Source organism: Bubalus bubalis, chromosome 2, assembly GCF_019923935.1.
Source record: "Bubalus bubalis isolate 160015118507 breed Murrah chromosome 2, NDDB_SH_1, whole genome shotgun sequence".
Taxonomy (NCBI): Eukaryota; Metazoa; Chordata; class Mammalia; order Artiodactyla; family Bovidae; genus Bubalus; species Bubalus bubalis.
In genome coordinates, this window is record NC_059158.1 from 82,391,630 (window position 1) to 82,404,128 (window position 12,499).

At 37.7% G+C, this 12,499-nt stretch overlaps 1 protein-coding gene across 5 annotated transcripts in view; it reads left to right on the plus strand.

The window, feature by feature from the left end:
• Window positions 1-12,499, plus strand: part of SCN1A (sodium voltage-gated channel alpha subunit 1) — a 153,851-nt gene that overhangs the window by 98,459 nt on the left and 42,893 nt on the right. For 3 of the 5 annotated variants that reach the window (XM_025275667.2, XM_006065127.3, XM_044934431.1), the window contains exons 11-16: window positions 765-1,049; window positions 2,267-2,647; window positions 3,898-4,030; window positions 8,219-8,457; window positions 9,792-9,965; window positions 11,497-11,853. In XM_025275667.2, the coding sequence (XP_025131452.1) occupies window positions 765-1,049; window positions 2,267-2,647; window positions 3,898-4,030; window positions 8,219-8,457; window positions 9,792-9,965; window positions 11,497-11,853 (1,569 nt within the window). Of the gene's footprint in view, window positions 1-764; window positions 1,050-2,266; window positions 2,743-3,897; window positions 4,031-8,218; window positions 8,458-9,791; window positions 9,966-11,496; window positions 11,854-12,499 lie in introns of those variants that run through there. The other 2 variants (XM_025275670.2, XM_044934435.1) reach the window with 2 other exon arrangements.

Genomic DNA, 12,499 nt, shown 5'->3' on the forward strand with positions numbered 1-12,499 from the left:
GAGTCTTTTCCAATGAGTCAACTCTTCTCATGAGGTGGCCAAAGTACTGGAGTTTCAGCTTTAGCATTATTCCTTCCAAAGAACACCCAGGGCTGATCTTCAGAATGGACTGGTTGGATCTCCTTGCAGTCCAAGGGACTCTCAAGAGTCTTCTCCAACACCTCAGTTCAAAAGCATCAGTTCTTCGGCGCTCAGCTTTCTTCACAGTCCAACTCTCACATCCATACATGACCACAGGAAAAACCATAGCCTTGACTGGACGGACCTTTGTTGGCAAAGTAATGTCTCTGCTTTTCAATATGCTATCTAGGTTGGTCATAACTTCCCTTCCAAGGAGTAAGCGTCCTTTAATTTCATGGCTGCAGTCACCATCTTCAGTGATTTTGGAGCCCCAAAAAATAAAGTCTGACACTATTTCCACTGTTTCCCCATCTATTTCCCATCAAGTGATGGGACCAGATGCCATTTTTTAGAGTAAATCAAATCCCCAAAGAAATATGAATATATGTTCTTGTTGGTGTCTGATTGATCCTTTTGAGTATGTGGTCTATAAAAAATGTTAGCACAGAGAAAATCAATTTATTTCTAAAAACCTTTATTAGATGGACAGGAAAAAAATTCCCTCATATTTGCAGTTTCTTCAGTGTAAGATCAACTGGAGTCAGCTGAATTTTTTTTCAAATACTTTGCAAATACTTGAGCTATATTTTTAAAAGTAAGTTCTTTCTCCACTTCTGTGCTGAAACCATGTCTCCTCAATGTAGCAGGCAGCAGCTGCAACTGCCTCAGAGCATTCCAGAGAACCTAGTGCAGCAGGCAGGCTCTCAGACAGCTCGTCTGAAGCCTCCAAGTTGAGTTCCAAGAGTGCAAAGGAAAGAAGAAATCGGAGAAAGAAAAGAAAACAGAAAGAGCAATCTGGTGGAGAAGAGAAAGATGATGATGAATTCCAGAAATCTGAATCTGAAGACAGCATCAGGAGGAAAGGGTTTCGCTTCTCCATAGAAGGGAATCGGTTGACATACGAAAAGAGGTACTCCTCCCCACACCAGGTATGGCACTGCAGAGTTAAATGATGCCTGGATGGAAATTAGAACATGAAGCTGGCAGGGGGACGGGAAAGGGGAGGCTGGTGGCTGAGAGGAGAAGTGACTACAACTTAGGAATTTTTATCAACTGAATCGACTGCTTTTTAAAATTTTTATATATATATATATATATATATTTAAACCTATCCTTTCTGTACAGTTTGAAAGAATTTTAGTTTGCATATATATAAGCCTGCAGCTTGGTGTGTATTTGTGTGTTAGTCACTCAGTCATATCCTCGCAACCCCATGAACTGTGGCCCACCAGGCCCCTCTGTCCTTGGAATTCTCCAGGTAAGAATACTGGAGTGGGTTGACATTCCCTTCTCCTGGGGATTTTCCTGACCCAAGGATCAAACCCAGGTATCCTGCATTGAAGGAGGATTCTTTACATCTGAATCATGAGAGAAAGCTCTACAGCTTGGTGTATTAAGGTAGCACAGCATCAAAAGTCAGGAGACCTGAATTCTCACCTGAACTTGTCTCCTGGCACTTGTTCTAACTAATATCTTTCTGGTCCACAGCCTTTTTAACAAGAAAAATGTGGATAACTCATCAGTAATGTCTTTTTGGTTATTTTATGTTGTGTGTTTTGTTTTTTACAACCCAGACTTCTTTATAAGCCATAATGCATGCTTCTGAAAATATTCGCTGTGGTATGCTTTATGAAAAAGCACATCACTCTGAATTTCAGAGGTCTTAACTTCAAGCTCCAACAACACTGTGCCTACTAGATGCGATGGGAATAATAATTCAAGTGATATTAGGAGGATGGACTTAAACAATTTGTGCAAAGTGTTGGAATTTCTTGAAGGGAAAGAGCAGTGGAAACAGATATGCCCTTGTTAAGGTCATGCTGTTATTGAGTGTTTACAGTGTCCACAGTTGGGTGCTAAAGATGTTTGCTTTTGAACTTGAAAAATGTAGTTCAGGGTTTTGTTTTTCAATACCTTAAGTTGCTGTCCATCTCTCCAGTTATTAATCTCAAGGGCTAGAAACCTTCTCTTATAAACTAATTTAATTTAATCTGAATGCACATAAAATGAGAATGTTAATCAAGGAATGAGTCACATTCTGTTAAGAATGCTGAAATCCCCTTCAACTTAATCTTACAAAATAAAAGCACATTCCAAATGACCATACTAATATGAGTTTAATTTCTTTTCGGTTTCAAACTTATAGTCTTTGTTGAGCATCCGTGGCTCCTTATTTTCTCCAAGGCGAAATAGCAGAACAAGCCTTTTCAGCTTCAGAGGGCGAGCAAAGGATGTGGGATCAGAAAACGACTTTGCTGATGATGAGCACAGCACCTTCGAGGATAATGAGAGCCGCAGAGACTCCTTATTTGTGCCCCGACGGCACGGAGAGCGACGCAACAGTAACTTAAGTCAGACCAGTAGGTCGTCCCGAATGCTGGCCGTGTTTCCAGCCAATGGGAAGATGCACAGCACTGTGGATTGCAATGGTGTGGTTTCCTTGGTTGGTGGACCTTCGGTTCCTACATCGCCTGTTGGACAGCTTCTGCCAGAGGTGATAATAGATAAGCCAGCTACTGATGACAATGTAAGGAAGTTTTAAATAGTTCAGGCATGGCAGGCCCATGATTGCTGTACCAGCCAGTGTTTCTACAGAATGGAACCCCTTGAGAATGATTCCTGGTTGGTCAAGCTGTGAATGCACCTGCATCTTGTAATACCTTTAAAAGACTAACCAACTAAAACTTAAGGCCTCAACACTCTCTTGCATAACACCTGAATGCATTTATTTATTAAATATGCTAAGGATAGATTATACACAGTAATAAATGACTGCCTCCAGTTGGAGGATTTGCTATATACCCATGCTGAACTACCTTTAGATAGCAGGCCATCCACTAAAGACCTGGTATAAGAATAAAAGAACGATTCCTATATTTAAGTGTAAAGGGTGTATAATAAATCTTTCCAACAGACTCTTCGATATAGCTTGCTTCAGTGTAGAAGATTTCAAGAACACTGTGCCTAAATAGATAGCTTCATTATTATCTTCAAATTTCTAGTACTCATACTTGTCTTACTAAAAAATAATGCTGATATAGGTCTTCTCAAAACTAATCTAAATGAAGAGACACACAAAATTATTAATACAGACAGTTAAAAGAATTCTCTGTGTACAAAGGTATGTGTTTGTGAATATATACCCAGATAAGGAATTTCTAAACACGTGCTGCCTCTTATTAGACCTGGATATATATCAGCATGAATGAGGCATGATCAAGTCAGAACTAGATGACTTATTGCTTTGGTACCCTGGATGAAACTGTTTTCCATGCAGCATGTATTGTTTTTTTTTAACATACAGCTTGTGTTGTCAATGACCATCTGTGTCTTGTGTCCAGAAAATGAGATGGCAGCTACGTGTGTTCTAATTATTTGTATTCCTTTAAAAATAAAGGGCTACCTTCTCAAAATAAAATGCTGTGATCATTTAGGTGACTTTTCAAGTTATTGCTTTCTGCTGTTAGTTCTGAAATAAGCAAATAGTTAAATATGTCACTCACAAGGTTTATCGAGGATATCAAAGTTACGTTATGTCACCTAAAACTATAAAATCAGAGGGTAAAAAGAAAGCCCTCAGTTTTGGTGTATGAATAAATGGCTAACAGTTTGGACAGTCCAGGTTAATGCTACAATAAGTCAGCAATATCTGCCATCACCAATTAAATATGAACGTGCATGATGCATGTATTTCGTGAATTTCACTGTGTCACAATGGTTGTTTGCTTATCATATTGTCCAAGTTAAGCATTGAATACATTAACATTTTCTTTACAGGGGACAACCACTGAAACTGAAATGAGAAAGAGAAGGTCAAGTTCTTTTCATGTTTCCATGGACTTTCTAGAAGATCCATCTCAAAGGCAAAGAGCAATGAGCATAGCCAGCATTTTAACAAATACAGTAGAAGGTTTGTAACAAATTCCATTTCCATTTCAGTTGTTTTCACTGAATTCATATTGTCTTATTTGAAACATAAGTCAGTAACTTGGAAGTAGTGTGTTCCAAAGAAAATATCATAGGTTTTATTTAAGAGTTATTTGTTATATATTTCTATATTCTAGAAACTTTTAAAAAAGTTATTTAAACTCCATGGTTTTTGCAGCTCTAAAGAATGTGTCCTGTATGTTTTGTTGGGAAGTCTCTCAGTAATGACTGACTCTTTGCCACCCCATGTACTGCACTACACCAGGCTTCCCTGTCCTTCACCATCTCCTAGAGCTTGCTCAAATTCATGTCCATTGACTTGGTGATGCCATCCAACCATCTTGTAATCTGTTGTCCCCTTCTCCTGCCTTCTATCTTTCCCAGCATCAGGGTCTTTTCTAATCAGTCTGTTCTTTGCATCAGGTAGCCAAAGTATTGGAGTTTCAGCTTCAGCATCAGTCTCGTCAATGAATATTCAGGATTGATTTTCTTTAGAATTGACTGGTTTGATCTCCTTGCAGTCCAAGGGACTCCAACAGTCTTCTCCAACACCACAGTTGAAGAGTTGAAAAGCATCAATTCTTTGATGCTCAGCCTTCTTTATGGTCCAACTCTCACATCCATACATGACTACTGGAAAGACCATAGCTTTGACTATATGGACCTTTGTGAGCACAGTAATGTCTCTGCTTTTTAATATGCTGTCTAGGTTAGTTATAGCTTTTCTTCCAAGGAACAGGCATCTTTTAGTTTCATGGCTGCATTCATCATCTGCAGTGATTTTGGAGCCCAAGAAAACAGTCTGTTACTGTTTCCATTGTTTCCCCATCTGTTTGACATGAAGTGATGGGACTGGATAGCATGAGCTTCATTTTTTGAATTTTGAGTTTTAAGCCAACTTTTTCACTCTCCTCTTTCACCTTCATTAAGAGATTCTTTAGTTCCTCTTTCCTTTCTGCTGTTAAGGTGGTGTTATCTGCATATCTCATGTTATTGATATTTCTTCCAGGAATCTTGATTCCAACTTGCACTTCTTCCAGCCCAGAATTATGCATGATGTGTTCTGCATATAAGTTGAATAAGCAGGGTGACATTATACAACCTTGACATACTCCTTTCCCAATTTTGAACCAGTCCATTGTTCCATGTCCAGTTCTAACTGTTGCTTCTTGACCTGCATACAGATTTCTCAGGAGGCAGGTAAGGTGGTCTGGTATTCCCATCTCTTAAAGAATTTTCCACAGCTTGTTGTGATCCACACTGTCAAAGGCTTTAGCATAGCCAATGAAATGGAAGTAGATGTTTTTCTGGAATTCTCTTGCTTTTTCTGTGATCCAATGGATGTTCGCAATTTGATCTCTGATTCCTCTGCCTTTTCTAAATCCAGCTTGAACATCTAGAAGTTCTTGGTTCAAGTTCTCAATTCTCTTGACAGAGAATTTTCAGCATTAATTTGGTTGTGTGTGAAATGAATGCAATTGTGCAGTAGTTTGAGCATTCTTTGGCATTGCCCTTCTTTGGGATTGGAATGAATACTGACCTTTTCCAGTCCGGTAGCTACTACTGAGTTTTCCAAATTTGCTGGCATATTGAGTGCAGCATTTTAACAGCATCATCTTTTCGGATTTGAAATAACTCAGCTGGAATTCCATCACCTCTACTAGCTTTATTAGTAGTCATGCTTCCTCAAGCCCACTTGACTTCACACTCCAAGATATCTGATGCTAGGTGAGTGATCACACCATTATGGTTTTCTGTGTCATTAAGATCTTTTTTGTATAGATCTTCTGTGTATTCTTGCCACCTCTTCTTAATACCTTCTGCTTCTGTTAGGTCCATACCATTTCTGTCCTTTATTGTGCCCATCTTTGCATGAAATATTCCCTTGATATCTCTAATTTTCTTGAAGAGATCTCGAGTCTTTCCCATTGTTTGTTTGCTTCTATTTCTTTGCATTGTTCACTGATGAAGGCTTTCTTATCTCTCCTTGCTATCCTTTGAAACTCTGCATTCGATAGATATATCTTTCCTTTTCCTCTTTGCCTTTATCTTCTCTTATTTTCTCAGCTATTTGTAAGGCCTCCTCAGACTGCCATTTGATCTTTTTGCATTTCTTTTTCTTGGGGATGGTATTGGCTGATGCCTTCTATATAGCATTATGAACCTCTGTCCATAGTTCTTCAGGCCTTCTGTCTATCATATCTAATCCCTTGAATCTATTTGTCATTTTCACTGTATAATGACAAGGGATTTTATTCAGGTCATACCTGAATGGCCTAGTGGTTTTGTCTACACTCTTCAATATAAGTCTGAATTTGGCAATAACAAGTTCATGATCTGAGCCACAGTCAGCTCCTGGTCTTGTTTTTGCTGACAGTATAGAGCTCTCTATCTTCAGCTGCAAAGAATATAATCAGTCTGATTTTGGTGTTGACCATCTGGTGATTTCCATGTGTGGAGTCATCTCTTGTGTTGTTGAAACAGGGTGTTTGCTATGACTAGTGTGTTCTCTCGGAAAAACTCTGTTAGCCTTTGTCTTGCTTCATTTTGTACTCCAAGGCCAAATTTGCCTGTTACTCCAGGTATCTCTTGACTTCCTAATTTTGCTCTTCAGTCCCCTATGATGAAAAGGACATCTTTTTTTTGTTGTTAGTTCTAGAAGGTCTTGTAAGTCTTCATAGAACCATTCAACTTCAGCTTCTTTGGCATCAGTGGTTGGGGCATAGACCTGGATTACTGTGATATTGAATGATTTACCTTGGAAGCTACTGAGATCATTCTGCCACAGACCAAACTACAGGGAGGGAACACAGTCCCACCCATCAACAGAACATTGGATTAAAGATTTGCTGAGCATGGCCTTGCCCACAGAACAAGAGCAAAACAGAGCAAGACCCAGTTTCCCCACAACCCGTCCCTCCCATTAGGAAGCTTCCACAAGCCTCTTAGTCTCATCGAGCAGAGGGCAGACAGAATGAAAACCACAATCAGAGAAAACTAACCAAACTGATCGCATGGGTCACAGCCTTGTCTAACTAAGTGAAACTATGACCCAAGCCGTGTAGGGCCACCCAAGATGGACAGGTCATGGTGGAGAGTTTGGACAAATGTGGTCCACTGGAGAAGAGAATGGCAAACCACTTCAGCATTCTTGCCTTGAGAACCCCATGAACAATATGAAAAGGCAAAAGATGTAACACTGATAGATGCACTCCCCAGGTTGGTAGGCATCCAATATGCTACTGGAGAAGAGCAAATAAATGGCTCCAGAAGAAATGAAGAGATTGAACCAGAGCAGAAACAGCACCCAGTTGTGGATGTGTCTGGTGATGAAATGAAGTCTAATGCTGTAAAGAACAATATTTCATAGGAACCTGGAATGTTAGGTCCAAGGATCAGGGTAAATTGGAAGTGGTCAAACAGGAGATGGCAAGAATGAACATCGACATTTTAGGAATCAGTGAACTAAAATGGACCAGAATGGGTGAAATTAATTCAGATGACCATTATATGTACTACTGTGGGGAAGAATCCCTTAGAAGAAATGGAGTAGCCCTCATAGTCAATAGAAGATTCTGAAATGCAGTACTTGGGTGCAGTCTCAAAAATGACAGAATCCTGTGTGTGGCAACTCCTTAAAAATGCACAATGAAGTATTTCTGTAAAGGGTTTCTAAACCTGTTAGTCATAGTGACCGTATCTTCTGTTCCATTTAGTTTAGGACTTCTGATACCATCCTAAACACTCTCAAGATTGGAGGGGAAGAATGGGTTATTCTCACAAAATAAAAACAAACAGCTGATTCTTGGCTCTCTTATAGCCTGAGGATGACAGCATAGCCAGACATTAACACAGGATTACACAGTATCTCTATTAAAATGACAATCCACGTAACTTAGAGCCAAATATGGAACCACAATATCAATGCATAAGAGAAGAAAATCATTCTTTGATACCCCTGTTCTATGTTTATGTCTGAAGAAATTTTGGGGAGGAATCTAAAGAGTAAATTCTATTTTTTAAATCACATTTTTTTTTTAATAATGAAGTACAAAAACAGGTTGACTATAGCAAATGGGAATGTTTGGTTAGTGAAATTTATTGGATCTGAGAGGAATATATATGTTTAAAAATCTCTTTGGGGTGTTGTTTTTATTTTTTTTTAATCTAGAACTTGAAGAATCCAGGCAGAAATGCCCACCCTGTTGGTATAAATTTTCCAACATATTCTTAATCTGGGACTGTTCGCCATATTGGTTAAAAGTGAAACATATTGTCAACCTGGTTGTTATGGACCCTTTTGTTGACCTGGCCATCACCATCTGTATTGTCTTAAATACTCTCTTCATGGCCATGGAGCACTATCCCATGACAGACCATTTCAATAATGTGCTTACAGTAGGAAACTTGGTAAGCATATTGGAAGGTAAATGTGTTCAGTCTTCAAATTTTCTGCTTGAGAAACTGTTTGCATTTAATGTCTTATAGCAGTCTTACCACCACCCTTTCTACTTCCTTGCTTTCAAAAGATGGGAATTATATCTAGCTGGCTATACCCTACTCTTTGCCAAAAATAGCCCTTAACAGCCCTTAAGATCCAAGCTGAAACTGAGAAAGACAGCAATATAAAAAAAGGCCCACATTACTACTTGAAAAAGTCAATACTGATATTTATAAGTAATACAAGGCACAGAAGCCGTTCATAGTTTAAGGACACACTTTTTGAAATGATGTTATCACAGTTTCCCTACATATAGAAGGCTAAAATAAAATTACAGATCTTTTTATCTTGCTTAGCCATTCATCTTCACTGTAAGCCACAACTTATTTAAGAATTCACAAATGGCTCCAGCTTTTCTACTTCCAAGATCTAGGTAGGGCCTGTATTATTTAATCCATCTAGTCTAGATCAAAGCCATAAAATAATAAAAAAACATCCAGTACATTTTGTGCATTATACTATTAACAAGGCCATTTTTGGCGAAGGTTTCCACCTAATTCTTTCTCTTCTGAGCTTAAAAAAAAAAATTGTTAAAGTATTTGTTGTCTCAATTTAGGAATATTAGCTTTCATTTGCTGAAATAAAGGTCTCTAAAATAATGTATTCATTTTTCATAATATTTGTTTTGAGGTTTAAAGTTTTTGATGTTAGAAAGAAAAATATGTAAAGCATCCTGAATTATAGTGTTCCTATTTTTAAAGTTCTAGTATTTACTGTTGAAGTAATTTTTTCATGTGCATAATAAATAATGATAATAATGCACATATTATAATATAGGTATGCATGCAAAATAACTGTCTGAGTAGAGGGAAATGGGAATAAGCTTAGAGATAAAACTGTTTATGGGAAAAATCTTGTCAGTACCTGTGCTGTATGAAGTCTGGAGGAAAATGCAGTTGATGTAATGGAAAGAACACTGATTAAAAATAGATTTGCTCTCAAATCCTAGTTTTTCTAACTTTCTAGTTGATGTTGGGCAAGCCACTGAACCCATCTGAAGACATGTTTCTTAATTGGTAAAGTAAGAGTTATAATACTCACATTATGTGTTTAACAGTGTTTCCTTTGAGGATAAAATTAAATAACATATATGAGAGCTTTTTAACAACAATTAATTATTGTGCAAATGTAAGCAAGTAATAGAATAATTACTAGTGTAAACATTTTGTTCTAGGAGCAAATATTATGGCATGCTACTTTATCATTATCTGATGGAATTAGAGTAACTTTGTTTTGATCTTAGGTTTTCACTGGGATCTTTACAGCAGAAATGTTTCTGAAAATTATTGCCATGGATCCTTACTATTATTTCCAAGAAGGCTGGAATATCTTTGATGGTTTTATTGTAACGCTTAGCCTGGTAGAACTTGGCCTGGCCAACGTGGAAGGATTATCAGTTCTCCGTTCATTCCGTTTGGTAAAATACAAAACAGTACAAAGACAAACACCTTTCCACCAATCAGGGTTCTTGCATCATAGATTTTACCACACACCATTAACATTTTAAGTTTTTTGTGTAACATTTGCATTGTTAAAAACAGTCCCTAAGTGGACAAAAATATTCCCACATATTTAGGAAAAAGCTTTATTGCAAAAATCCTGGTCATATAAAGTTGAAAATGTTACTCAATTACCATTCCAACTAATTATTGTTTCTAGAGGTGACTGCAGTTAATATTTTTGCATCTAAGAAAATATTTTAATGAAAATGTATTTTAGTAGTACTTTGAAAATATAAACACCCTTTTATATTGGTGAATAACAATCAGATAAGGATGTGCATGTAGAAACCATTTCTAATTGTATCTCTGGAAAATATTCTCCTTCCCAAAATCAGAGGAGAGAAATCAGAAGTAACTATTTACTTAGTCCACTGATTCACATATATGTGCATGCAAATAGGGAAAGAATTATGAAGTCATGGGAAGTATTCCAAGTTCTTAAAGGCAGGTGCATCTAGCTATGTCAGTTCAAAAGAGGAGCATTATGAATAATAAACACTTTATGAATAGCAGGGCTCTATGTGCTGTTACTTTGCCTGCTATTGACAAATGAGTATCTTTGAGCAGAAATCATTGGGATCAAATATTAATATTAGTGTCAGTCCAGGTATGCCTTACATCCACCTTTACAAAACAAATGAGGGACAGTATGTCCCCAAGTAATAATTAAAAATTCACTCTCAGGGAAAATTATCTACATAAAACATGGAAGGATCAGATTCTTCCTGGGTGGGAGGGAGGGGTCCAAAAATTAGCCATGAGACTGGCCATGGTCAAGGATAGGACAGATGGTGTAAGAGAGTTTTTTTGTTGTTGTTCTTTTCTTTTTTTTTTTTAAGATAAGAAGCTCCATACGGGAAGATCTTTGCTTCTTGTTTGGTGAAGTAAAACATTTGCTCACAACTCTCTGTTCCTGATAGATTAGAAATATGTCTTGGAGTAAAGCCAAGCACTGACACAAAGACATCCAGACAGCCTGCTCCTCACATCTTTTGCTTAGGAGGGTGGTGCTATGACAGTGGAATGGCACAGGTCATTCCTAATTGGTTACGGTCCAACGGCAGATGGATTTAAAAGTCTGGAAAGTGTAAGAATGCAAGGTGGCTCTTACCTATTTCCCCAATCAAGATTGGAAGTTTTGCACTCAGTAGTGGCCCAGGACATCCACTAACTCTCTTAAAAAATGTCTTTTGTTATATACTTCAATATCTTTCTTATTAAGTTATTATTGATATAACACTGTATTTCAGGTTTACAACATATGATGCAATGTTTGTATATAGTGCAAAATGATCACCACAATAAGCTCAGTTAACATCCACCACCATTATAACATCTGTAGAGCAAAGGTTGTTAGAGATTCAATTTTAATTATTTCTTGGTAAACCTCACATGTAATGCTTTCAAGGATTGATCATAATAACATATAATTTTTTTACTTTCCAGCTCCGAGTTTTCAAGTTGGCAAAATCTTGGCCAACATTAAATATGCTAATAAAGATCATCGGCAATTCAGTGGGGGCTCTGGGAAACCTAACCTTGGTGTTAGCCATCATCGTCTTCATTTTTGCCGTGGTTGGCATGCAGCTCTTTGGTAAAAGTTACAAAGATTGTGTCTGCAAGATCAACAGTGAGTGTAAGCTCCCACGCTGGCACATGAATGACTTCTTCCACTCCTTCCTGATTGTGTTCCGGGTGCTGTGTGGAGAGTGGATAGAGACCATGTGGGACTGCATGGAGGTCGCCGGTCAAGCCATGTGCCTTACTGTCTTCATGATGGTCATGGTCATTGGAAACTTGGTGGTATGTACCCATTTAAGATATGAGTTTCAGAAATGGATTAAGAGCACAATGAAATGACGACCATTTTGTCTAAAACAAAATTATCATTATTAATTTCAAAAGTCTCTTACCTTGTATAAACTTATAATCTTACTTTGGCAACACAACCAGTGACCCTACAATGTTTATTCTCAACCGTTTTCCCAGTCATTTCATCACACTTACTATGTGAGCTCCTATGGAGTATAATATTAAAGACAGGTTTAGAAGGATATGTTGGGAACGTTTTAAAAATGCAGATCCAAGGAAGGGAAAAGTCTGAAAAAAAAATAAATTTAGAGAAAACCCAAACTTACTTGCCAGTATAGGACTAAAAAGTGGTACTTCCCATTGTTCCTAGCTATTTCAACTTTTCTTTGCCCATTCATTGTTGATAGTATTCAGTCACTCTATGTCATAAGGCAGATGCATGAACCAACCTGGGTTAGTCAATCCTTACATCAAAACAGAGGTTGGCTAAGGATTCCTAACCCACATGGAGTAACTAATCCGTCCTCTCTTTTAGGTTTGGTACCTTACTGTTACCATATAAAAATATATCATACACTCCAAAGGATACATACATTAATACGCCAGTCTCATGGAAATATTAGTGATTGTTTATAAA